Source organism: Halichoeres trimaculatus, unplaced genomic scaffold (genome assembly GCF_033239565.1).
Source record: "Halichoeres trimaculatus isolate MK-OKI-2021-1 unplaced genomic scaffold, fHalTri1.1 fHalTri1_scaffold_9, whole genome shotgun sequence".
NCBI classification, from domain to species: domain Eukaryota; kingdom Metazoa; phylum Chordata; class Actinopteri; order Labriformes; family Labridae; genus Halichoeres; species Halichoeres trimaculatus.
This window is the reverse complement of record NW_027437188.1, coordinates 22481888-22509773: the sequence shown is the minus strand read 5'-3', so window position 1 is coordinate 22509773 and position 27886 is coordinate 22481888. Positions and strand designations below refer to the sequence as shown.

The 27886-nt window shown below is 40.5% G+C and overlaps 1 protein-coding gene across 4 annotated transcripts; it reads right to left on the bottom strand.

Moving 5' to 3' along the window:
• Positions 1-1129: 1129 nt before the first annotated feature.
• On the bottom strand, positions 1130-27827 carry atm (ATM serine/threonine kinase). 4 transcript variants are annotated; one of them, XM_074678852.1, is made up of 63 exons: positions 27705-27827; positions 27318-27453; positions 27072-27190; positions 25562-25707; positions 25243-25407; positions 24905-25070; positions 24561-24799; positions 24201-24370; positions 23899-24065; positions 23426-23797; positions 23126-23335; positions 22849-22950; positions 22437-22671; positions 22219-22350; positions 21975-22100; positions 21806-21892; positions 21532-21718; positions 21176-21369; positions 21008-21087; positions 20672-20827; positions 20460-20535; positions 18721-18863; positions 18476-18593; positions 18219-18389; positions 17962-18137; positions 17625-17868; positions 17324-17439; positions 17115-17241; positions 16799-16998; positions 16524-16698; positions 16001-16159; positions 14981-15113; positions 14793-14888; positions 14546-14717; positions 14306-14447; positions 14045-14221; positions 13784-13961; positions 13575-13680; positions 11954-12112; positions 11742-11850; positions 10761-10849; positions 10534-10636; positions 10238-10386; positions 10016-10120; positions 9785-9904; positions 9446-9680; positions 9159-9329; positions 8923-9042; positions 8404-8621; positions 8115-8322; positions 7873-7998; positions 7562-7702; positions 7183-7321; positions 5695-5777; positions 5316-5456; positions 4415-4531; positions 4085-4234; positions 3837-4002; positions 3396-3482; positions 3085-3199; positions 2782-2845; positions 2546-2688; positions 1130-2465 (listed from the first exon to the last, which is right to left on the bottom strand). In XM_074678852.1, the coding sequence occupies exons 2-63, from the start codon at positions 27387-27389 to the stop codon at positions 2285-2287; spliced, it is 9273 nt and encodes a 3090-aa protein (XP_074534953.1). In that variant the 5' UTR covers positions 27390-27453; positions 27705-27827; the 3' UTR covers positions 1130-2284. The 4 variants fall into 4 exon arrangements, with proteins under 4 accessions (XP_074534953.1, XP_074534955.1, XP_074534956.1 ...); XM_074678854.1 differs by having other exon boundaries at positions 27654-27825; XM_074678855.1 differs by having other exon boundaries at positions 27318-27450; positions 27705-27825.
• Positions 27828-27886: the final 59 nt, after the last annotated feature.

Below are 27886 nucleotides of genomic sequence, written 5' to 3'. Positions count from 1 at the left end.
ACACACCTCTGTTTGACATCTGTCAGGACACAACACACACTGTGACCCTACACATTCTCACCAGGCTTATCTGTTAATTTATGAATGTGAACTTGTTCTGATTTTATGATCTGTATGTCACTAACATCAAAACTTAAAGGATTAACAAGGTTTGTTAAGCAAACACAAATCTGTAATGATGGAATTTAAAATGTATCTAAATTGGATTTTAAATCTTCCTCATGTATTCTTCATATATCTATTATACAGAGAAAACATTTCTGTTTTGACATAACTGTCTCAGCAGCAAACTGAAAAGAAGATGTACCTTTGTGTTTGGGAATGGAGTTGCTGATCTCAGGTGGAGTCAGGTGATGAACATATTGAGGTTTTACATCCAAACTGCTGGGAAGTTTCCAAGAACCCGATTTTGAATACTACAACAGAAATAAAGAAAATGTTCCCATAACCTTAGAGGTTACAATCTAATAAATGGAAACATCACATTTTTTTTAGGCGAAAACATTTCAAAAATTCAGTCAAGTATCAAACCAAAACAGTTCTCCAAAGAGTGGGAATAATTTCATTTAGTCAATTGAAACAACAACAAATTTTAACCTTGGTAAAGTAATTAAAGTCATTGAAGTTAAATAGAAGTGATCACTTACTGGATTGGTTGCCATTTTCTGTTTCAGCAAATGTTTGGGAATTGACTGATATATGGCGTGTCTCTCTGTGAAGATTCAAGCATTAATCTTCCATGTAGGACATTCATTTACGTCCACTCAGAGGTCTGACCACAAATTAAGGAGTAAGAGACAATTCTCTATGTTAGGTTCCCAAAGATAAAACTCTCCTCTCACATCCCTCAGCCCTGTCCTCTGAGTTCTCAGCACTCTGTGATGAAACAAAGAGTTTGTATGATCTCAAGAGAGGCCGCCCCTTGTGCTTCACCAGCGTTGGTTTAGAGTTTCTCCTGAGTACACAAAAAGTACAAAAAGGAGTGTTATCTTACATAAACACAGAGAACTTTTATCTGCCGGCTGTGAGTGTGGTGAGTGACTGAGTGCTGTCACTGGGCACACAATGGAAAGGTACCACACTGCATCAGCTGTAAACAGACAAACATGTTACACTTCAGTACTGGAGATCAGGACTTTTATTTACATCAGTTAAAGAACCAGCTTTGTTACAGACTAGGAGAGTAACGCAACCTAAAGCAAAGTTGCAGCTGAAGAGTTAAACTCAGAGACTTTTATATCACAGTGTTATTCTTTTAGAAAACAAACCAAAATAAACATCTTAACATTTTTAAACTGAACTCAACATTTATTTATTATAAGGCATCTTGTACACTAATGAGGCATCTTTTCTTTGGAAAGAGGTTATAAATCATTTTATACAACAAATAGAATACATTACATTCACAACCAGTTAGTTACAGTCATTGCAAAAACTGAAATCTGAGCAGGTGCTATGTCTTATTTATAGTAAAAAATGTCTTATTAAGCTGAGTATGAGCCACATTCACCTGACAGGTCCTGAAAAAAAAATCATAATTAAGGATGATAAAAGACAAAAATGACACATGAGCTGCTTAAAAAAATCTGAAAAGGACGTAACAAAATGTACTCATTCCATTTCTCATATAAACACTTTCTTTTTTTGACAAACAGCATTTTTTTTCTTACCCCATTGGCTGATTTTTAATGTCTTGAAATAAGACACTTTGTTGGCGTTCACAGGTGAATGTGTCTCACATTGAGTCAAATAAAACCTTTTTTTCATTTCTAAAAATAAAACCAACACTTCCTTAGATTTTAGTTTTTGCAGTGTACAGACAGTTGTCATGACTTTACAGTTAACATGTCCTCCAACTTAACAGCCTCATCCTTTTTCAGCACCATAGTTTATGGTCTCTCCAGTCTTGAGAATGCCCAGTTTGTATGACATTGTCACAGAGATTTAATAGGCTATTAATCAAAAACTGTTGCATACATTTGATAAGATCACTTCATTTCAGATTACAGTGCAAAGCAGCAGAAATTTATAAGGAACATTCACTATAGACCAGTTGGTGTTTAGATAGAACCGTGTAACATTTTGTAAGTATGAGGAGTAAATTTGCTTTTGACTACAAATACAAGAAGTTTTGTTTTCTTTGTCTTTTTCAACATCTTTTCAATAGTTTGACGTAAAACTGGATTTCTGGTGCAAGCAAAGAGTGAGAGTGGACGGATGATATCAGAAAGAGGCTGGAAATACAACATGGTCTGTTGTACACATTGCCTTTAGTGTTCCAGGTCTACACCCAGGCCTGCCACCCTGGGAAGAGTCTGCTGAGGTTTTTGGGGTCCATGGCTTGTTGGATTAACAGGTTGACTTGTCCTCCGACACTGAGCACCGTGCCCTCCTCCACCCCTTTCAACTTTTCCTGCAACCTCAGCAGCACCCGCTCGGCCACTTTATTGAAGCTCTGACTGTCACTGTAAAGAGAGAAGTATGAAATCTAGAGGTGGAGCTTTAAAAGAGGTAAAAACTGTCATTCAAACACATACACACACACCTGGATTTACGATGGTTGTCTATGTCATCTCCTCCCATGGTGGAGCCCAGGGTTGCGTTGAGCTCCTGCTGCTCATCGTGTTGCAGGTAGAAGGCCTTCAGTGGGTTCATGGTCCAGTCGAATAACGGATCGTAAAGCAACACCTGCACAACACAATATATTTAGATACTGCTCAACATGAAAATGGCAGTTTAAGAGTTGTCTTTCACTGTGTGGGTCCCTATCAATGTTCTTACCTCTACAATTGTCAACAGAGCTTCCTGAGAGCTCCTCATCACCTCCATAGTCTTTTCACAGCATCTGGTTAGAGAAAACTTTGATTGTTTTTCTTTCCATGTTTATTGTAAATACACTTCAATATATTTGTTAGAGGGTCTACAAAGTGAATTGCTTTCATCTACAAAAATTCCATCTTAAAAAAAAAACTTTCAGTACTCAGTGAATTCATGCAGTGAGGTAAATTTTTAACTACATTCATCTTTAAATAGATTCAAGGTTAAGAGGTTAGAATTTTCCAGACAACCAGGATCTTTCCACACCTCCTGAAAACTCCCTCCACTCCTGTGATGCCCATTCCATCCACAACGTCTCTGGACAGTCTGAAGGGGACAGTCTCAGGGGTGGGAAGGATCTTCCCCTGCTCGAAGGCCACGCCTGAACACCGAAGGAAGAATGCAAAGGAAACAATGTGTTAGTTGCAATAATTCAGTCTTGGAAGTCTTGATCTCAGGAACTAAAGAGTTAAGCTGCATTCATTGGCACGAGTCAAAACTTTTTAATACCATGAATTTGAAACATTTATTCAAACAGGACATGCAGAAGAGTTACATCAAGATATATATATTTTTACCTAAATCAATGTGCACCAGCTCTGCAGTCTGCTCATCAATCAGAATATTCTGAATATGTCTATCGCCCAGGCCCACAATGTAGCCAACTGTGGACAGAAAGGAGCAGAAAAGTTAGTGATCATCTTCATTTTTCAGTCCCCAAAATGTGTTACAGTTAATCCTCATTGTTTATGACTAAATTAAAAAAAAAAGGTCCTGGCTTTTATAACTGTAACAAATAAACACCTGGAATGCACCACGGGTTTGCACATAGTCAACTTAAACTTTGGACTTGCTCTACAAATACATAGTTAAATTTTTCTTGTATTTCTTTCTGTGCCCATTCTTGTCTTCACAAAATTTATCTCCCACTTCAATGCACTCGTTCTTTCATGTCAAAGTATAGTACATGGCCCTACACTCACAGTAAGGATACAGGGTAAACATGCCCTAGTCTGTACCTATAGAAGAAGTGGCCACACTGCGAGTGTAAGCCAACCGCTTCTCCATCCACACGGCAGGATCCAGGAAGCGTTCCATACAGAAATACCTGAAGACTGGCCTGAACTTCTTGCACACTTCACTGTAGGCCTGAAGCTTCTCATCAAATCCAAGTCTCTGGGCTTCCTGTAAAAGCAATGTGACATTTCATAATTAGGACAGGACTTTCAGTTTTTAGCCAAACTACCTCTAAAACAAAGACAGTTACCATCATCCTCCTACGACAGGCGAGGTTGGTCCAGTCCTGTGGTCTGAACCGTTTGTGCGCCCCTTTATTTGGATCCACTAGAAACTCCCCAATGGGCACAGTTCCTGAACACCACTCTAACACACCGCTACGCTGCGAGAACGGCACCACCTGGATGATTTACATCAAGGAAAAAAAAAGTGATGCCAGTATAAGAGCTTCAACAATTGATGGTAATGAAAATTGTCGGGACACAAGTCAAGAAGATTTATGATTCTCTGAACTAAAGAGTAAGAGCAACGCTTCAGTCAGAAAAGATCAGGTGATGAGCACGCAATCAGCTGATCTTGCCTTGTATCGTCTGATGTTGAGCTTCCTTTTGCGGGTGTCTGCGTTGCGCTGCAGCAGCATTGAGCACATGCTGAAAACCTGCTGCATGACTGCATCCTGCCGCAAGTCATCCTGACCCTGAGAACAAATAAAATGTAGAAATGACCAAAATAACACAACACGGGAATTTATGGCAAAGTGGAGTATGAGGAAGCTTATTTCACATTGTATTTAGGCTTGTACTCTTGATATTAAACAACCACTTCTATTGAAACTAACTCAAAATACGCTGAAAGTGCGGTATGCTGTCGAGTTTGCTCTGACTTTCAACTCCCACTTTGGTCTCATCCACAGTACCTCACATATTTTTGGGCTTGCTGTGTATTTGTGGAAAAGCAGCTGTAACAAAGACTCAGTAAATGTCAAAACATAGACTCAGTCTTAAATACTATTCTTATCTACTTATTCTATTCAACAAATGTATTCAATGTATTTATTTAAAGGAACACTTTTCTAAATGTGTCAAATAAGGGATTAAATGAATCTAATCTACAAAATGATCCTCTAAGGTTAAAGATTAAAAGAAACTGTTATTTCACAGTGATTCGCTAAAGTGTCAGAATAGTTAATTATTACTTATCAAGTGTCTCACAAGTGTTCCCGCAAGCTCAGACAAACAAACAGTTTGCAAAGAATGAGCACATTCCAAGGTGTGATCTGAAAACAACTTCACTTTTTTTCCTGCTACAGAAACAAGATTAATCATTAGCAACACTCAACTGAAAAGGGAAAACGAGAGCTGGTCAGACGTTATCATCAAAGTGAGAGAAATATTTTTCCTTCTTTGAGGAATAAACTTAACGTCCCAGACTCGAGGACTCAAAGGAAACCCTCTAGCACTCACAAACATTCACACACCCACCTTCACCAGCTGTCTCCTGCTCTTGCCGTCTGAGCCGACACAGTCCAGGATCTTGGGCAGGTTGACTCCTCCGGCCAGGTGATAGTGAGGCAGGAAGGATCTGACAGTCACAAGATTGTCATAGCAACCAGATGGATCGACCTGTTTACACAACAAAAACAAATCACAGTTGTTGACAGTCTGACTTAATAATCGGAAATGGGCAACATTCCTTGAGCAGCTGGAACATTGAAGCTGAAATATTTGTTGCTTTGACATGTAAATAAAGAAATTACCATCTACAGTTGGTCAACTTATTAAACAAATCAATCAACTTCCATCATTTGGGAACACAGACAAAAGGCAATAACTGAAGTAGTGAAGTTGTGTCCATTTTTACCTTGATCTCCATTGTGGGAATGACAACTTCATTCAGGTCTTTGATTTGCATGATGGGCTGGTCAGCAGGGATGGGAATCGCCCCTGTATTAAAACAGAAAGGATGACTGGATAAATAAATGATGAAATTGAGGGAGTACAAAACATGATAAATCTTTAAATTTACAGTCTGCCTGTTAATTTGAATGTTTATTACAAGAGATAAACGGATCAATCATCGATCAATTATTTAGGACATTACAACCATTATGAAATGAAAAGATCAACAGTTGTTTACTTTCACAAGGCTGATTAAAAATATACTAAAGGTCCCATATTATGCAAAAATCACTTCATTAAGTCTTGAGTGGAATTTGTGGGTCTTTGGCTTTCCTCCCAGTCCACAAAATGTGATATTTAATGACAAAACCTGTACTTAGTAGTGCTTGTGAATGTAAAATCCTGACCCAAAACGAGCTGTTTGGATTTTGGGGATTTGCAGACATTAGCAATTCCCTTTTTTGACCAATCAGGAGCAAGTTTGACCTGATTGGTCCACCGGAGCAGATACCCCCTGCTGAGGAGCAGATATAAGAGCTTTTCCTCAGTGTCCCTCCTGTCTCTGTGTTAGCTACAGGATGCTAACTTTAGCTGTAGTTAGTCTGTTGTTTTAGCCTGAAATGTTACAGTAAACAAGCTTCGCTGTTTTCTAAACATTGTGCACTCGGAGCTAGTGGCGCCGCTCTCAGTGACCCGGAAGAGCTGGGCGGTATCAGTGGTGGCTCAATTACATATGAAGGTCACGCCCACTAAATCAGACTGTTCTGAACAGAACAGGCTATGAAAGCCTGGAAACAATGCTGCTGTGCTCGATTTATTGGCTTTTTGGACCAAAACCTGTTATTAACATTTCATGAAGACATCAGTGATCCATATTAAACTGCAGAAAAAGAGCTGAACAGTCAAAGTAGCTGCTGCTGTTGTCCCCTTTAAAGAGGGGTCATGGCGTATACGCAGATTATAAAAATGAATATAAAATAGGAATACTGGATGTTTGTACTAAATGTGTGCACATTTTCAAGACTTTTTTACATGATTAAGCCATCGCATAAGGATCATATAGGATGACATATCTTTAACAATATTACATGTCTCTCATACTATGTGAATATCAAATTTAAGACAACTGCTGGTGACTGTTAAATATAAACAGTCATTTCTGAAGTATGTAGAAAACACAAAATTTACTTTTCCGTTCCATGAATTAATTTAAAACAATCCATCTCAAACAGGTTACTAGTGAAGGTAAACATGCATACTGGATTGGCATGTGTGTGAAATGACAGATTTCATTATTAAGTTGTCCAATACTATTGAATGCAAAAAAATCAAATATGGGATTCAGGATTTCATATCCGCCATCAGCCCATCTGCTCTACATTTATTGACATCGGATTTGAAAAGCTGAAAACGGTCAATGACTATTTTTACTGTGCCTAATTATTCTCACTTTTCTCTGTCTTGTGCTTGCTGGCATCCATGTAAGCCAGAGTGATGTAGGCGTCGCACAGACGTTCAATTCCTCTTATCATCTCGCCTCGCTTGTTCTTGATCTTGTGAATAATCATCCGGGCCACATCTGAACGCTCCTGCACACACAAAATAAATAAATAAATATAAAAACATAAGCACATACAGAATAAAAAAATCCCTTTAAAAATAAAAAAGAGACCAATGCAAACTACAAACTATTTAACTAGAGGTGACTTTTACTTATTTTTCCAGCAGTAGAAGACGACATGCGACATCTTTGAGGCTTGTACCAATGTAAACTCAACATATCTCTGATACTTGAAGTGGAATGTAGAAATATCTCAGGATAGTCTCACCACGTCAAATGCGGAGGACTGCCTTGGAGCACTCTTAGACAGCCGGGACTTGCAAAATTTTTCGTCTTTGTTGGCATTGACCAAAGCAAAGATGATGAAGAGCGTGTGGTGGGGGTGCTCCAGAGATGCTCTGCAGATCAGCTGGGGAGACAGAAAGTAATTAAAGCCGAAGTTTGCAAATGACAGTTTCAATCAATCAGTCTGACCAATCTGTTGTTTTATATGCATGCACTGATTAAGAAAACTCTGTAAATAGCTGCATGAAACACATTTCTATCATGTATATGTTAGAGTTTGTAGCTTTGCATTACATCACTGAGGACATCATGGAAGCCTGTCTCCTCAATGATGCCAGATGCCATCTTGGTTCCCATGCGAGCAGCCAGCTGATACATTAGAGGAAGAAACTTGTAGGAGGGGATTTGCTTCACTCCTTTCTGAAAAACAAATATGAAGAAGAGAAGTAAGAAACTCAACATTCTCAAATGACTTAATTAAAAAAAATCCAGATTTTTTTTTAAAATAACAAGCAAACCAGGTAAAGTTCACGAACCTTCATCGCTCCATTCACAGCCTTAACATCAGCATTTTCCAGCCACAGTGAAGCCAGGCGGAACACCCAAGTGTCGTGCTCCTCTCCTTGCTCCAGACATTGGATGTAATTCTCCACCGCCTTACACAGGAAACGCTGCCTGTCCGCCCGCAGGTTGGACAAGGCCTTCTCATCCAGCTCCAGCTCTCGCTGCACCTTAATCGTGTACCTGTAAGGGATTTATGACCATTGTCTTTGTTGTTTTAAAGTCAGAAATGTTGGAAGAAGAAAACTAAATCAGAGCACAGACCTGTTGGATGTCACTTTGCGTTCCCTCATTAAGTCCACTTCTTCTTTGGCCTTCTCCAGCAGCGCTTGCTTGTTCTCAAACTCGGAGGAGTTCATGTACTTGTCGATGCTCTGGTACTGAGCATCAGAGAAGCGTGCCAAAGACAGGAAGGCTTCGGTCCGCTGAGCTTCTAGCCTTGGATCTTGAGCTCCTGACTCTTCCTCGATCAGCTCTACTGCCTTAAAGAAGAGCACAGAAAAGATTACATAAGAGGCAAGGGATGATCAGACTACAGTAGAGTATTTTTAAAATTACACTGAAAGTAGAGCAAAAAGGAGAATAGTTGGGCCTATAAAAACATCACTACAAAACGACGATGTACACAAACATACAGATACATACAGACTAACATAGGCATGTGAAACATTCAAATCTATCCAAGTGAAGCTGCTTGAGGAGTTTGATCTGAATGTTTCTGGGCCTAATCTCTATGCATTGATACATAAATAGAAAATAGACAATCTTTCAGCTTCTTCCTACCCTCTCAAGGTACTTCTCCAGTATTACTCCAGGGCTTTCCAGACAGGTCTCAGCCAGCCAGTTACCACACAACCTGAGGCATTCTGTGTACACTGGGACCAGAGCAGGATTCATGTCTACCTGTAAAAAAATAGTGGCATGGTGACATCAAATATAGGTTACACAGATTCCCTGATATTGCATTTTGTTCTCAAAGGGGGAAGCTAATTTACCGTGTCAGCATGTTAGTGCCCTACCTTGTCCTCTAGGTTGTTTATCATCTGTCTCAGCAGACCCAAAGCAAGCCCCTGCTCCCCCTTTACCCAGAACACCTGGGCTTCCTCCAGCTGCCATGATGACACAGGGGAAGAGGACCAGGACTGTCTGGTACCCTGCTGCTTTATTTGAAAGACTGCCCGCTCTGCCATCTGGACAGGAGTCCAAACAAAACTGTGAGAACTTAATTTAAAAAGATATTCACTAAAAACCATTCAAAAAAGTCTAAAATCTGATCCATCCACACACAAACACACACACATTTCACCTGTGTATTCCCAGCCTTGCGAGCAAGCTGGCAGAGCTCCATGAGGTGGTCGGTGAGCACAGAGCTGAGGTACTGCTTGCTGTCGGGGTCTCCCACCCTGCCCATCAAGGTGTGCTGGGCAACGGAGCGGGTGGCAAGAATTGGCTCAACCAGAGAGAAGTCGCTGTCCACAAGAAGCTTGAGATGCTGCCGCCACTGGCTGCAAACCTCCCTCAACGTCACATCTGAGAAGGGCCTGGTTTATAGAGCACACAGAGTTAAAAGAGGAAGGAGACACATATAGTGTCCATTAAAATACATAGTCTGTGGTTGTTATGGATGTTGTCATGCTTCTATCACCTTGAAAACAACTGTTTCACACTCTCCAGCTCCCTGAAACTCTGCAAGTTCCTGAGAGTAGGGTACAAAGAGGAAGCGGCCTCGAGGCTTCCTCTGCACAGCTCCTCAACCTCTGCAACCCTGTGAGAACACACAGGCATGCACAGGGTTATTTAAGGCATGTACAGGGTTATTCATTTCCTGTTGGAGTAAATTGGAGTAAACACTCCAGTATCCAAGTGTCAACCATACCTGGCATGCTTCATTGTTTCATCAAATAAGGAGAACTCCTTGTCTCTCAGTGCTTGCAGAGAACAGAACACGGATTCATGGAAGCCTGGTTTGGAATTGTCACTCCTGATGCAACAATATATTGAGGGAAAAAAAAGTTGTGTTAGTTTAGAGATCTCTTTAACTTCTTTGCCACATGCGTGTTCAAAATGGGAAAGCGCTTAACTCTTAGCTTCGCCTCACCTTTCTGTGAGCTCACAGTCCCACTGCATGTTCCTCCAGGCAGCCTGGAAGCGCAGCTCACCCAGCTCAGTTCCCCACTCGACCCCTTCACTCTCCAGACCCCTCAGGTAGGTGGTGAGGATGCTGCTCAGGCCAAAGTTCTGCAGAGCCTGTGAGTGGACCAGAGAGAAGACAAGTGAGACGCAAAGAAGCTAAAATACTGCTGTGAGTCATGCAAAACTGTGACTCCGCAGTCCGGTTTACTCACTGGGAGTGGGTGTTTTATAACAATTAGCGCAGCAGCCTCATCATCTTACCTCCACTATTCCTACTTGTCGCACAACGTCAGGCAGTGAAGAGTGGAGGTCGTAGGATGTGAGAGCTTTCCCCCACATAGCTTCATGCTCATATGTTCGAATTCTATAAATCGGTGTGACAAAACAAACTTTGAATGTCTGACAGTCATTGAACTAAGCAGGAAAAAGAGCTATTATACGAAAAAAAGATGTATAGGTCATCAGGGATCAGGAATCTATTTGTACACCTTGTCAATGGACTTGTCATTGTTTCCCCTCCACAGCCATACAGACTGTCAGGCTCTCCAATACTGCGATACACCTCGATCAGAAGCTCCTGTAAGAGAAATATAAATGAAATATTGAAACTTTTACCCTTTTAGGGGGACTTTCCTCAGTGAACAAAGAAAAAAGACAATAAGCAATCTCAATCTATGCTTTGAAGAGAGTGCAGAAATAACAACAACAACAACAATAAGAAGAAGAAGAAGAAGAAAAAGAAAAAGAGGAAGTGAAAAGAAGAAGAATATAGAGAAGAGAACTAAGAAGAAAAGAAGAAGTAAATAAGAAAAGGAGAAGAAAAAAAGAAGAAGAAGGAGAAGGAGAAGAAAAAAGAAAATAAAGAAGAAGAAAAGAAGAAAAAAGAAGAGGAAGAAGAAAAAAAGGGGAAGAAAAAGAAGAAGAGAAAAAAAGAAGAAAAGAAGAAGAAAAAGAAACAGAAAAAGGAAGAGGAAAATAAGAAGAAAAAAGAGGAAAAGAAAAGGAAAAAAAGAAGAAAATGAAGAAGAAAACAAGAAGAAAAAAGGAAGAAAAGAACTAAAAAAGAAGAAAATGAAGAAGAAAACGACGAAAACAAGAAGAAAAAGAGGGAAAAAAAAGAAGAAGAAAAGAAGAAGAAAAAGAAGAAAAAAATGAAGAAGAAAAGAAGAAGAGGAAGCAGATAAGAAGAAGAAAACAAGAAAAAAGAAGATGAAGAAAAAAAAGAAGAAAAGAACACGAAAAAAATAAGAAAATTTAGAAGAAGAAAAAGTAAACAAGAAGAAAACAAGAAGAAAAAGAAGAAAAAGTAGAAGAAAAAGTAGAAGAAAATAAGAAAAAAGAACAAAAAGTAGAAGAAAAAGAAGGAGAAGAAAGAAGAAGAAGCAAGAAGAATTTAACATTATTATTATTATATTTGCACTCTATTTAGTGACTCCAGGGGCTAAATTAACGTGTAATTTAAAGCTGACCTGGAGACTGATTTTGGTGTCCTCCATGCTTTTCTCAGTCAGGCTGGAGATGGTAAAGTTCTGGCTGCTGTCTTCAAAATTGATCTTGCGTGTTGCTCTGGACTTGGTTCTGCAGATTTTGTATCACATGTATAAAAATGTGCTTTTAAGATACTTCACTTTATTATGGTTATCACCTGGATTTAACACGTCCATATTGAAATTCTTCAAACCTAGTATTTTCTTCCATAGTAGCTTTGATCTTGTCCACATAGATCTCAGAGTAAAGCAGAGCAGTGAAATGTGCAGAGCAGAACTGAGCAGCTTTCGCCACCTCCAGGTAGTTCAGGTCCAGCCAGAAGTTTGACTCGCACACAGTGGGGCAAGAATTACTGTAAGACGGTTAAGAGTTTTCATTACAGACATTGGGCCTCATTCACTAACAATGTACACACAAATTAAACCTTGCACACAAAAATTTGAAGCACTAATTTGGAATTCATCAATATATTCTTACTTGAACTCAGTCTTGCACTGCATTAAAAATAGGGCTGCACGATTATCGCAATCGCAATCGCAATGTCAGCACATGCAATTCAGATTTTTCTCCATGATAACCAAGCAAGTCTGTAGACTCATCATGACACAACTATTTTTATTAAATCGCAAGCACAATCGCAATCGCAATCGCAATATTGTCCACCTAATCGCAAATCGCACCTTTTCCCCAAATCGTGCAGCACTAATTAAAAATAAACTCTCTCAGACCATGCTTATGCACAGATGATGACCACCAACTTTCTCAGAAAATGTAAACACAGACTCTTTTAACTACATGTATGACATCTTTAAAATATTCTCCAAAAAATAAAAAAAGCTTTTGATAGAACTCAATAATAAAAACTGTGAATAGGCTAAATGCATTAAATAACCACAAATTTTACACCTTTCATCCTTATATTTAAAGATGCTGTGAGGAGGATATGTTTTGATTGGACTACCTCTCCACCTTGTGGACCAGAGTCTCACGCTTACTGTCGTGAAGACATGACTTTTTACAAGGCATGTGTTTGTTTTGCAGTTAAATGGAGATCGGATTGAAAAAAAATTTCTTTGTACAAGACAACTTTTTACTGGGGACAACACGCTAAGGTAAGGTATTTATCAGTACAGTTATGTGGCACTACAGTTTGAAAAGGGACAAGCAAACATTGTAAGTTTCAACAGTAGTTTAGCAGCTGCTATATGTAGTGCTAGTGGCAGATTGGTGCTCAAAGACATGTCCGTAACATGTAACGTTAGTGAATCCTGGTTATGTCCTGCCAGTCAGCTACCAAGTAGAGCTAATATAACCCCACTCTTCATTTTATTGTTCCAGTCCGGCTTGACCCAATGGGGAAGCTGCAAAACAGCATTTCGAACTAACCTATAATGGCGCTGATAATCTCATTTTGAAGTGTGGATTATGTAAATGCATATATATAGAAAAAAGACTTTTGCAAGATTGCTTAGAAACTCCTCACAGCCCCTTTGAATATTGACTCTTAAATGGAATACTTAGTTTACAGTTAAAAATGTGACAATGTACATATTGAAATGTCTTATTTTTTATGGCAGGCCGACCATTTTAGAATTATTCTGATTCATTTACATACGCAAAGTGGTCAGGACAAAACTGGCTGGTACACATAAGTCATGAATCTGATGGTGATCTTATATCTTATTTCATGCGTAGAGTCAGAACATTTCTAGAGAATAGTGTGTGAGGCTCAATGTTTCAGTTAAAATGAATGACTACATGCCAATCTGCAGTTCATACAGAGTCATGAATATCAACAAAACAATACTACAAACCTCTCAGCTTCAAGTGGTCTCTGTTGGTGTCTCAGATAGTCGATAACAGTGAGCATGGTGCGCAGAGAGGTTTTGTCATACAAGCTGTGGCTGCTGCTGTCTGACTCTATAAAGAAGAAACAGTTTTCTTACAAAAAGTACACAAATATGTCTGTGAACACAAGTCAAACAAAAAAAATCATTATTATGTTTCACTCTCTAAAACTCACCAGGGTTAGAGATAAGGGGCGTGGCAGACCGGCTGGAAGCTTGAAAACTTCTGGAACAAAATCTGAAAAAGTCTTGAATGTGTGCAGAAAGCAGCTCCCTCCATGAGCCGTGAGAGTCACACAGAAGGATGGAGTGAATGATGAGGGGCAGCAGCCTCTGACAGCAGTCCACCCACACCTAAACACAACCAAAAAAAATATGGTGCAGTTAGTTTAGGCGCTCTAGATCAGGGGATAAGTCCAGAACTTCCAATCACTCACCACACACAGGGGTCGTGACAGCAGCAGACATTCACTCTTGACTCCTCCGCTGTCGAGCAGGGCTGTACACAGAGCCTTAAGCCAGGCCTTGTGTCTGCCTGCTTGAGGTATCCAAAACTCCTGACTCCTCAGCTTCTCCTTGGCATCTGAGCTCTCCTCAGCAGACACAGCTGCCTCCTATTCAGAAACAACAGTCAGTATCAACTGAGTGGGCACAGTAGTGACAACACATTATACTGTACTTAAACACATTTAGGCCACCTTCTTCTTGGCCTTTCTGAAAGGATTGAGATAAGCCAGCATTGGGTCTCTGTTGTCTTTGTGTTGGTCCCAGAAGTCCTTTCCAGACTGGGTGGCAAGGATGTTTTTCACACACTGAGCAGCTGCTTTCCTCACCACAATACTATGATAAAAACAACACACAAGACAAAACTGACTTATGTTATCTCCTTTCTCCTAAACTTTCATTCAACAGACCTTTAAAACCAAGAGTTTCTGTACCGCTGCTGAGTGAGAGCGTCGTTCATGCAGTTGAGGATGATGTACAGACACTGCGACTCAGCGGACTCAAAGAGAGACACAGCCTTCTCATAGAGGGGGTCACTGCCGTGAAACAGGGCAATGGTGGAGAAATCAACAGGGCCCAGCTCTCCCAAACAGCTGCCTGCTGCCTCTACAGAAAAGATTTTTTAGTAAAACTCAAAATATGAAGTAGTCCATACATCAGAGAAGTTATCTGAATTCATACCCAGAATTTCTGCTCCACTGGGGTGGTTGGCAGCATGTTTGCAAAGCTGCAGCAGACTGAGAACCAGCTTCACCAGCACACTGTCAGCTGGGTCAGCTAGAGGGAAAACAATAAGCAACAACTTAAAAGAAAAAGCTCCTCAAACCTTCAAAAAACACACTGTGTATTTCCTCTATGTGGCACTGTACCGTGACACTCTTTCAGGAGCTCTCGGATCTGTCCTTTGTTTGTGTGTAGCTGTCTGGTCAGCTCCTTCAGACCCTCCAGTCTGGTCAGGGGCAGGCAGTCGGAGGATGTCACAGACAGAAAATGGGATATCTCCTGCGGCGGGAAAAAAAACAGGATTTGGTTGGGTGATACGAACTGTTACCCCACCAACACCCACCCCAAAACTTTTTTTAATTCTCAGAATAAAAGTTTAAAAAATTCAAGGATTTTGCAACACTATTAGCAAGAGGAATGTGCAATTCAAATTGCTGTACCTGTAACCTTTGAGAAAATCTGTAATGTTGGAAGTTTCTGTTCATATCCTCTTAGAGGTTATTTATAACGCAGTCAAAGAGGTATGAGTAAAATTTGTTTATTTATTCAATTTACTCGCTTATTCACTTGTATCAGATCAAATGAAGTTTCTATTGACGTGTTTTTTGGCTTAACAGCTTATATTTCTGAAAACGTACAGTTCTAAAAACTATGGTATATGTTTTTAGGATTAAATCCCATATTTTAGAGTTTTACTAAGCTTCCTGAATGATTTCTGATTGTATTACGATTTTTGGGGTGCTGACTCGATTTAAATTGCAATTCTTTGATATTGACTATTTTTGGGTTTTTTTTAACACCAGACCATGTGAAAAAGTTTAAATGATGATGATAATGTCTACAGACTATATCAGGAGCCATATTGTCCCATAAAATACACATTATGTGAGTCAGAGAGAAAAATTTCCCCCTCTGCTGGAGAAAAGTGGGAACCTTTTTCCAATCCATCTTACAAAGACTGAAATGAAGAATTTGAATTTTTAAAAAAAGTTTTTTGACAAAGAAATCCTGATTTTTATATTGCCAAACAAAGAATTCCTGATACATCGTTTAACGATTTTTTTCCCTCCCACCCCTAGTGCTAATAAATGTATGTAGTCAAAAAGAATGAATCAAGAAAAATCCTTTGTATAACATCATTAATAAGATAATAGACAGGGTATCACCTGTCGGAGTGAAAAGGTCTCATAGTTGTATTTAAGCAGGTGCTGGACAGACCGCAGCTCTCTGAATTCAGGGATGTCGGGGAAAGGCTCCAACCTTCTGATGGCTCCTTTTAACCTCTGCTTATTTTCGATCACAAGAAAGTGCAACAGACTGAGCACCTGGAGAATAAAGAGAGGGAGGAAAGAAATAAACCCAAGGCTTGACATGGCTGGAGTCAGGCAAATACTTCTATCAAGGGGTAATAACACAGTGTTTGAACATTTGTGTGAGCTGGTAAAGTAAAATCACTTGATCTAAATTTAAAGAATCCTGAAAACTTCAAAATAAATAAATAGAATGATTGAAACAATTTAAAAAAGAGAAACAGCTGAAGGTTTACTTGCAACAAAAGTGTTCGTTTTTGTTCATTACTGGCTGTGAGTGGTAATTTGGCCCAATGCACACCCATATTAGTGTATCACTTATAATTATTTTTACATTATTTATAAATCTGGGACATTTCTTTCATTTGTATCCTCTTACCTGCTGTGATATTGCAGGCTGACTGGTCACTTGGGCTGTGAGAGTCCCAATAATGACCTGCAGATGGCAGTCTAGAGCATCATCACAGAACTGCAGCGCAGCTCGACACACAGAGGTCAACAAGTTGCAGCACAGAGAGAGACTCCTGATGGAAACCTCATCACACTGAGCTGGTCTGGGGTTGGGAAATAGAAACAGAGAATAGTTCCAGTCTGGATGCCTACAGAGTGTGCTATATTGCATCCTTTGCTACCTGTAAGTACAGGTGCACAAACCTGCTGTTGATATGGTGAATGAGTGTGTAGATGATGTCTCTGAGGACGAAGGCCCAGGCTCCCCCCAGACCATCTTTCACCTCCTTGAGCAGCAGATTGACAAACAGGTGGTACATGAGGAGGATGCGGTGGCGTTCGTAGCTGTTGGTTGTCTCAGCTGCTTTTTCACACACCGCCAACAGAATCCTCTGAATGGAAATCTACAGCACAGAAAAGTATCAAGGGAGAACACAAGCAGTTTAATAATTTATAAACAAGAATTTCAATCAAAAGTGTGAGAAGTAGTTGATCAAAGAAGATAACTCAAACTTCTTACGGGAGTTTTTGACAGGATGGCGACCAAAGACTTGTGGTTTGCACTGTGGCACTTGCTGAGATAGTCCAGTGTGGCTTTAATAACAAGGGAGCTGAAGTACGGAGGGTTTGGGGCAGGATCCAGTTCCCTGAGGGGATTGAAAAACATTATTTAGTCAAATATTAAATCAATAGTAAGAAAGACTACACTTATTTTTCATCCACATTTACCCTGTAAATCGTTTCAGTTCTCCGCTGTCCCCCTCAGCTCCACTTCCTTCATACAAAGTCATGAGGAGCTCCACCACTATGTCTGCCAGGTTACTGTGGATCAGGTTGTCAATTTCCTGCACAAACACAAGAAAAGACATGTAAGACTGGACCTTAACCATTTTATAGCACACACTGTAAAGTTGGTAATCTTTAACATTTTGATCAGAGCAATTTATTTAAGAGTATATGACCCTGCACAAAGCCTCTTACCTTTCAATTTATAAAACATAAAAAAAATGAAGACTAAGTTAGGGTCTACCTGTTTGCCCAGACAGTTGGCGTCTTTCAGCAGATCGTACACTCTGTGGGCTTTCTCTCTCTGCTGTGCAACCTGAGAGTCCTGGCCAGGCAGGGCGAAGTAAGGCAGGATGCTGACCATGATTTTAGGGAAACAGTCAGCCAACAACTCTTTCCAGTCCTTCTCTATATACCTGCCGATAGACTTCACCTGGTCAAAGTCATCCAAGAAGACCAGGTGGGGGATCAGTACCTGGTAGGAAGAGCTGCAAGGGGACAAAAGGGATTTTTGGGGTCAATAATGATCAATCATTCAGTTGTTTTAAGTAGGAATAAAAATAGAAAGCTCATGTTCTCACTTATAAAAATCTTTCACAGTGTTGTGATCCAAGAGGGTGAAAGGAAAAGATCCAAGAGTGTAGCGGTCATCAGACTGTCTCTGTGCCAGCCACTCAGCCACCAAGTAGTGTAAGTGAGATCTGATGAATGTTTTCACGCTCCTGTAGCCCAGGGATGTGGATACACTACACAACATCTGTGATGAAATATCTCTTTTTAAACTGGATTTCCAATGATCAATTATTTCACTAAAAAAAACAGCTGATAGATGGCTTACCTTTTTGATGAGCTGATCCTCTATGTTGTTCTCTTTGTAGGACTGGAAGAGGGCAAACAGCGACTGTTTTTCACAGACAGGGCTACAACACAACACAACAGACAAACTCTTCAGCAATGTGGCCTTGCGGTTGAATGCCTCATCCTGACGATACTCTGAAGAGTTGCTTCTCTGCATTGGGTCAGAAGAGGAGGTCAAAGTTAAAATGTGTCAAACAATTTACTGCACAATTTGCAACAACATATGAGTACACTTACAGGGAGCCTCATTCCTTCCTGAGCCTTCAGGTAAATGTTCTCAAAAGCTGCCTGCTGGTGTTTGAGTGGCAGCATCTTTTTCTTTTCTGGTTGCTCTGGTTTCAGCTCCAGAAATAACCTAGATGTAAAGAAGGACATTGATGATGGTCAGATCTTCGATTAACTGAATGATGTCCACTCCTTTATTTGATTTATCCATACTTCTTATTTCACTTGTGCTTCGTCCCCCTTCAGCTTAACCATACCTTTCCAATGAAACTGCTACAAGCATGCGAACTTGGTGGTGGGCATCTGCAAGGTAGGACGGGAGGATGACGGACACCGGTTGGTCTTCCTCTCTGTCATTTCCCCTGATATTCAGGATTGCCCAATCACAACACAGATCAGCCTGTCAGACAGATGAGATTGTGAAAGTAGTAAAAGAGGTGTTAAGACAATTGTGAGTACATAACTAATTCTTTACACTTTTAAATTCTGGTTTTAATTTCAGGAATCCGAAAAATCATGTTTTAATTTTTAGCTAGGCTAGTGAAATGTCAAATTCTGACTACTTAAAAATGTTCAAAGAAGCCAGAAATGGGAATATAAAAATAGGAATACAACAGTTTTTCCTCACTGAATGTAAATTCGACAAAGAAAAAACAGTGAATATGATCCCCACATTCTACCTTATAAAAAAAGTGATACCCAGAGAAGTTGGATATTTTTTCAGTGGCCTGAAAACTAAATTCTGATGAAAATTTGAGATTTAAAGGTCCCATATTATGTGAAAATCATTTTATTAAGTCTTTCAGTGAAATTTGTGGGTCTTTGGCTTTCCTCCCAGCCCACAAAATGTCATATCTAATGACAAAACCTGCACTTAATAGTGCTTGTGAATGTAAAATCCTGACCTAAAATGAGCCGCTAGGATTTTGGGGAATTGCCGACATCAGCGATTCCCTTTTTTGACCAATCAGGAGCAAGTCTGACCTGATTGGTCCGCCGAAGCAGATACCCCCGATCCCCCTCCCCGCTGGTGCTCCAGCAGCCATCACTGCTTTGTTTTTGGCTATAAACAGCCACATAGTTCCATGCACAAGCTTCCCATCTTGGAAGAAGACAAGACTAAGTGGTCAGAGTTCATTTATCAAGGAAATGTGCCAGCTACACTCAGTAAAACTGTGCATGTGTGTGCTAGTCACTTCGCGGCTGACTGCTTTTCCAACTTTGGACAGTACAACAGAGGGCTAGCCAATAGACTGGTCCTGAATCCAGGGGCATTACCAACCATCCACCAACAAACCTCGGACCCTGGAAATGTGAGTATTTTAAATGCTGTGTGCTGTGGAGCAGATGTAAGAGCTTTTCCTCAGTGTCCCTCCTGTCTCTGTGTTAGCTTCAGGATGCTAACTTTAGCTGTGGTTAGCCTGTTGTTTTAGCCTGTAATGTTACGGTAAACAAGCTTTGCTGTTTTCTAAACACTGCACACTCGGAGCTCGTGGCGCCGCTCTCAGTGACGCGGAGGAACGGGGCTGTATCAGTGGCTCATTTACATATGAAGGCCACGCCCACTAAATCAGACCGCTCTGAACAGAGGGGCTATGAGAGCCTGGAAACAATGCTGCTGTGCTTGATTTATTGACTTTTTGGACCAAAACATGTTACTACCATTTCATGAAGACATCAATGATCCATATTTAACTGCAGAAAAGGAGCATAATATGGGACCTTTTAGCCACAATTCTCATTTTTAGTCCCAGGATTGTAAGATGAACCATAACCCATAAAAAAGTTTGTATCTCCAAGGAAGTGTTTGTCTTCTCCCCCAAAATGTTTTCTACGGCTGTAATTGGAAGAGCAATTTTGTAAGGACAAGATAGTTTTATTTTTTATTTAAGGAGTCACAAAAGGGGCAACTAAGAATCTTATTTGCCTCAAAACAGAGGTCACTATGGTCCTTTAAGATCTTGTGTAAACATAAATGCAACTAGTGACATCTTACCTCAAGCAGAGCAACAAAACACCTGACCAGAGCCACTCGCACAGCTGCTATACATTTCCCTGTTTGGCTCAGGAAGCTGAAACGCAGCACATCAATTCAGATCATTATCTGAGCCGAGTTACTCACAAACTACATCACGACCAGGAGCACATTCCTATTCACATTGAATATTTAATTTACACAATCATTTTATGTTAAAAAGTGCTACTAACCAGAATCCAGACACAACTTGTAGTAGAGATCCCTGAACATGTTTCATTTCTTCTGGTGCGTGGTGTGTTTTCCCCAGGCTCTGTATAGAAGGTAGCAGACTCAGAAGGAAAGCAGCACAGACTTCTTGGTCCTGTCTATACTGAGAACATACGTCCCTGTGAATACAGCGCAATGAGCACAGGTTATCATTCAAAAGAAAAAAAATAACTGAATCTAATTTGATTTAATTTTCTAAATATGAGACAAACTGGATGAGGATCATTCTCTGAGGGAATGTTATCTTCACTGTGCATTCATTTTAAAAGTAAAAGTAGTGTGTGTCAAAATTTTCCTACGCTAGGGGACGAAGAAGTGAGTCAAATTCCTCTGGAGACAGCGAGTCTTCAGTGGGCAGTTTCTTCAGAAGGACCAGATACTGAATACGAACAAGAAATAAACATCAATCATCAGCTGTGTAATCATAGCCCTTTCAATCCACCCTCTCCACCTGCTGCTACACCCACCATGTTGAGCTGCACAGCTTTGCTAAAGTCAATCTGGTCCATCGCCAGCAGCAGCCTGCGCCGCACCTCCTGTGGTTTGAAGAGAAGACCGTGGACGGCCTGGACGGAGCCGCACTCACACAGAAACTCCAAGATAGCAAGGACAGCCAGGTCATGGGGGGACAGATGATCATCTGCTAGTAGACTTTTTGCTCCTGATACACACAGGTACAAAATGAAGTTGTTATGGATATTTTGTTGCTGATACGTGACTATAAAAAGATCTTTCTCTTTAGGTCTCTTTATCTCCAGCTCTTTCTGCAAAGTGTGATGAGATAACTGAAAAAAAACCTGAACCATAGATTGATTGTTTTTACCTGGCCCACAGGGATTGTCACAGTTATCTCCTGTCTGTCTCTGGGTCCCATTAGAGCTACTTTGGGGCTCCTCATTGTCCTCAAATAAATCATTATTGTCCCCTTGTTGGGTCCTCGTCACATCCCAGTCAGCATCTAAACAATCATCTTCTTCTACAACGCTAACTCTCTTAGAAGCACTGCTCAACTGAGGAGACAAAGAAAAGACATTAATAATTCACACTCAGCTCAAAAATCTTAAATCTGCTATGTTGTATATGAGCTGTTAGCTTACCAACATTTTGGAGATCTCAGCCAGTTCGCTGAGGAGACTGGCTGGCAGGACCATGATGAACAAGCGAGAAGAGACAGAACTGAAATTCTGTAGAAGTAAAAAAAAAACGTTGATAGGATTGTTTCAAACTACATGCTGTGTTGTTTTTCATGATAGAGATGTTCGTCACCTTGTTTTTTCTGCAGGCAGACTGTATGCAGAGCTTCATGACAGACTGCAGTGTGTTCATCGTACCCTCCTCTGTCATCTTCACTTTCACACCAGAAACAAAACCACTGAGTTCTTGGGCCAAAGCCTGGTGACATAAACACAACAAAAAACTTAAAGCATCCACTTAACCTTTCAACACCAGCCTACAGAATGATGAGCTTCCATAAACTGAATTTGATGTATAAGATGCAGCTGCACAACACCTTTGCTTTCATGAAGAGCTGTGATCTGCAGGCCTCCTCCTCACTCAGACACCCAGTGGAGATGTAACCTGCCAGAACCTCTGTAAGCAGACTGGAACAGCGCACCAAACACTCAGGCGCGATGGATTGAGACTGTGAAGTGAAGAGTCAGAAGTGATTTCCACTATTGTCTGTTGTGACGAAAACATAGGCAAATGAGCTCAGAGAGGTGTACTCACATCAGGAGAGAAGCCGTTGAGCAGGTTGTCAGCTACAGAAATCAGTGATTGTTCCAACTTGCTTTTGAGGGAGGAAACAGCAGCGAATTGGCCATCAGTCGAGGCTGCCTTTGCTGACTCCTCAGCCGTTTGTCTGGCCGAGGGAAGCATGTTGAAGCTGAAATGCATGTACAGTCCCTCGATCTCCTCCAAGTTACCTTTGGCGGTAGATAAGGTTTGTTCTTGGAAAAAGGCACTGTGAAGTGTTTAAAAAAAATAAATAAGGGTTATATTCTAATAAACTGAGTTAATATTAGGATGAAAAGACAGAGGTTTTAACAACAGAGAAAGAGATTTCAAATCAAACACATTGGGCTGTGTAGTTGTAAAAATACCAAAAAAACATTGTTGAACTCCAGTTCAGTTTCCTCACCTTTCTCCTCCATCAGCATCCAACAGAAACCTCAGTCCAGTTCTTGTGTCTTTCAAAGTTAAAGAGACTAGGATGTTTGCTATGAGACTGTGAGGGAAGTCTCTGTAAACAGGAAAAATACAACAACAGTTACTGACCAGTATATGAAAAGCTGAAAAAAATCTTTACAAACACTTACAAAAAGGAGTTTAAGGCTAATAAATGCAAAAACAATTCTATATTCAAACATGGAAGCAGGTTTACATAACTACAAAAACATACAGTAAAGCCAACCAACCTGCAAATTATGGGGTGAGGTCTGGAGCTATCCTCCATCTCATCGCTTTGATCTGTCATCAGCAGCCAGGCTGTGAGAGTCTCCTTCAAGGAAGGTGATGTAGATCCGTCTGTGACTCCCATTCCCACATACTCTCTGTCTGAGCCTGAGGAGAGACTTTTTGGAACCAGGAACTTCAACAGGGCCTGGGCTAAACAAAGAGCAGCGCTCCTGTGTGACGGAGAAAAAAGGTGACTTAATGCAAACACATGACAAACAGATGTAATGACACATTTTTCAGCATTAACGAAGGGCACTCACTGAGAGGGTTTACAGGCTGATCCTGAGAACAGCTTCCAGAACTCCCTGTCTATATGGATCAGTCCACCATGGACAATAGAACTGAGCAGATTGAGGCTGTGGACCTCCGTCTGAGTTGAGCTGACCCCTCGCAGTGCAAGAACCCACACCCGAGCCCACAGCCTGCTTAGCTCCATCCTGTGGACTTGGGCCCTCTCTGGGTAGCGAGCCTGGCACTGAGCAAGGTCCCTCAAGCAGCGCAGCACGTACGGCCCTCTTTCTCCTTTCTGCTGCTCTGCCAGGAGCTGGTGCAACACCGACAGCAGAGGAACCAGCTCCTGACTGGGCACCATTGACGGATACTTAGAGGTGAGCACTGAAGTGATCTGCAGCCTGTGGAGAAAACAGTGTTTGAGTCAGAGGTCACAAGTCAGATCATTATATGGACAACAGACTACTATTAAATATCTTAATATAAGTTTAGATTTTCCCACCATGGTATAACATCAAAGTCACTCTGCTGAGGCTGCAGATGGTCCCGGAGGACCCCCCAGCCCAGCTCAATGCGCCGTCGCTTGCTGGCTGCTCCGTGTGTGGGACTGAGGGTGGCTCTTGCCTGAGTCACATCCATGACGTGAGTGTCACTGTCATCGGTGAACAGCTATATTCAAGAAAATAAAATAAAAGTTGCCAATTTGTATTTCTCTTTGACACGTTCAGCGTAAAATACTGTTTCAGTTACATGAAAATATTTTGTGAGGTTTGGTTTGCATGCTTGAAACTCATTCTCTTTTACCTGATGACAAATATCAGCTGTGAGCTCAATCAGGTTGTCTTTGACAGCGATGTGCCGTGTCCCTGTCACGTACTTCCCTCTGCTGCCTATTTGGCTGATTTCTCTGATTAAGGAATCGTAGAGATTGTAAAGTAGACTCCGCCATTTGACCCAGTCCTCTGCGTGAGCATCTAAGATATTAAAGGGAGGAGAGCAGGTTATTGGCAACTTAAAGACCTACTTATTCCAAAAGTTTAGTAGTTAGCTATGAAGCACAAGTAACAGTTTTAAGGCAAATATCTTATGGTGTTGTTTTGACAACAAAGATTGTTTGTAATCCTCACTTGAGCATCTCTATTTTAGGCTAAAAGACATTCCTACCTGTATCCTGTGTCTTTGCTCCTTTGGGGTGATGAACATGTATTTGCAGGTTAAAGAACTCCACTATCTCCTCTTTGAGGGCTGTACTGGGCCTCATATCCACCCAGATATACAGTATAGAAGGCATTAGCTCCTCTCCAAGATGGCACACCTTCATGCGACAGTTCAAAGCAGCAGATCTTAAAAAGATGTTGAGAGCTGAGAGGAGGTGCTCCAAAACAGACAAGTGTTTCTCCTGCCTATTAAAACAAAGACACGGTAAGTGCATCACAATTCAGTGCAACAATTCAACTGGTTTACATCATGCTCAAAACAAACAGGATGATGGCAGAAAAAGTCATTACCTGGAATTTAGCAGTGCTTTGGAGAAGAAGCTGAACAGAGAGCTATTGGATCCATCAGTCTGCGTGCAGAAGCCCTGCACCAAAGTGTGGATCACTCTGCTCACCAACACACGGTTTATAGACTTGGATGAAGAGTTGAAAAAGCCACAGTACAATTCCAAAAGACCTGAGAGTCACATAATACAAGGCAAATACAGTTACCTAAGGAAAGTAGGTGTTACAGTATCAGAAAACAGTAATAACAACATGAAATGCTCCAGTATGAATATTATTATTTATGATATTCTGTTTTAACTGTTTTTTCATTCAAATATAATGTAAATAAATACCCCACTGACCGTTCCACTGCTGTGGAGTGATGTCACACCAGTACTTGCGAACAGAGAGGATATCCTTCAGTAGAATGCTGCTATAATCTTCCCCATAGGCTGAACAGCTGTATGAATTATCCAGGACTTCCATCACATGTCTCAACAGTTCACTACATTTTAGAGAGGGTCTGCCTGCAAGAGAAAAAAAATAACACAATGACAGAGGCCCTGTATAAGATGTTTAAACAAATAACTGAATTTTTGCTGCTTTCTGCTCAGGAGGATAAGTCAGAAAACGTTACTCCGAACAAAATACACCCCTAAGAGTAAGAGACAATGATCTTACGTTTGTTTGCAAAGCGAATGAAGTATTTGATTAAGCTGCACACATCAGCCATCTTCTTCTGTCGTATGGCGAGTGTAGTTGCTGTAACATTGGATTTACTCGATTTGATGCTTTCTGTCTCCTTCTGGACATAACGCTGTAGAAATCTGATGAGAGGAAAAAGAAAACAAGGATTCAACAAATGTCAAAGGGATGTAATAATAAAGGTGATTTGTTTTGGCACAACTTCTAGTGAATTTTTGTATAAATGTGTACAATTTGCAAGTGCTTAGAGTGATAAAGATTGTAGTAATCTATTTGCAAATCAGCAAACACTACAACAAAAGGTCAGGGTAATTTTCAGTAGAGAAATAATTTTCTGATGAGAAAAACCTACTGTTATGAATGGCAAACAAACAACACCAATGTAAGTGAAGATACCTGTCATTTCACAGAACCATTTTGTGACCTGTACTGCAGTGTAGACCTTTATTATGTTGAAATGCTGACTCAGCATTTCAACATATTGTTATCCTGTGACTTTATTCCACTTCTTCTTATTCTTCCGTACGTTTTTTGGCTCTTTTCACAGCCTTCAAATTTTGTCCGATTTTCACCGTTCAACTTTTAAACTATTCAGCTTGTTTAGGAATAGTGTGCTATATCTTTTCACTTTTCTAACTATTAAACTTTTTGATTTATTCAGCTTTTTCCAAAAAAAATTCTCTATGTTAAACAGATGGGAAATATCAGCTCCTCTGACTAAAATCTGCTTCAACTTCAACAAGCTCTAACTTCAGCTTACTCCCACTTACAGACTTCATTTTTGCTTTAAAATGTTCACTGATCTTTCCACTACTGATATCTGTAATAACTTTTTTAATATCTTCAACTGTTTTTGAGATTTCACTGTATAAGCGACACAAACTTTTCACTCTTTTCACCTCTCCTCCTGCTCTCAGAGGGCGGAATGTTTTCAATTTGACTGAGAGAAGCAGCTGCTGCTACTGAAAAAAACTGCCGATTAACCTGCCATAAAATTCTCAAACTTGACTCAAATCAAACAAAAAAGGCTGCTACTCCTTCAACTTCAACTGCTTCTACCTTCTGCAGACTTTGACTCGAGACTCTGTTCACACATTAAACTGGTCCTATTCTCCTCATCTCATTTACACATTAATCATAGATTTCTGCTTTCTTCTACATTTTTGAGATTTCACTGTTTGGTTTCTCTCTCTTTTTATTTAATTATTTTAACTTTTGTAGGCTGATTTACATTTCCACTGTATCCACTTTCTTTATCCACTCATTGTCTTTTCCTCATTTCTCTTAACATTTTTTTTTTCCTTTATTTTACATTTTCAGTTTTTTCCACTTTTATTCAAACTTTTCCAGCTTCAGCATTTCAACGCATTTGCTGCAAGGAAATGCAACTTCTCTAGTTCTTATATCTGGCTCTTGTGAAACAAGAAAGACATGCAACAGGCATGCAAAAATGTATGTATGTCATGTATGCAAACAAGGCATCCACCTGAAAACAGCATCCCACGAGAGTTGCTTGGATCCTTTAGCTTTGCTTCCGGAGTTGCGATCCAACTCCTGCACAACCTCTGGTGTTCGTATGAGCCGCCTGAAGGTGTCAGCTTCTTTCTGAGACATTAAAAGAGGACATAACTGTAACACAGGTGTTAAGAGCACTACAGCAAATGTTGCCCTAGTGAAGCTTTCATATACAGAAGGCAGCATGTGTGTTTCATTGATGCTTAGCTGTGATTACCTTCCTCTCAGTGACTTTGTCACTCTCCAGCCCCCGGCAGCAGACCAGAAGATCATGAAGTGCCAGAGTCATGTTTTACAGTGGATGAGTGCACAACTGCATCAGTATGGACCTGCTTTCTTTAGAGGTCCCTCTTCTTGATGGGAAAAGGATGTTGACAAAAAAAAAAGAACTGTTAACCCTTAATTTGACTTAAATAGATGATTGCATAGCATTGACTCGTCTTACTTCAAAGCAGTCCAGACAAAATGTCTTAATTTAAAGTGAAACTAAGAACCGATTAACCAGTCAGACGTGCTGCTTCTGCAGTGACAGATTGTCCTGAACTCAACTCACCAACATCCATTCAAACACTCAGTTCGCTGACCTCGTATGACTATACTGTACCTAGGCACGGAGCCTGTATTTGTCGCAGATGTACACTTTTGATCTGTATTGTTTGCAGGGCTGCTGTGTTCCTCACAACTTTGCCATCTTGACGTGCGTTCACGCATACCACGCAGGAAATTCCCGCCCCAGCGCCAGTGATGTACGTACATCACTTCCTGGTGAGTGCACTAACATTTGAC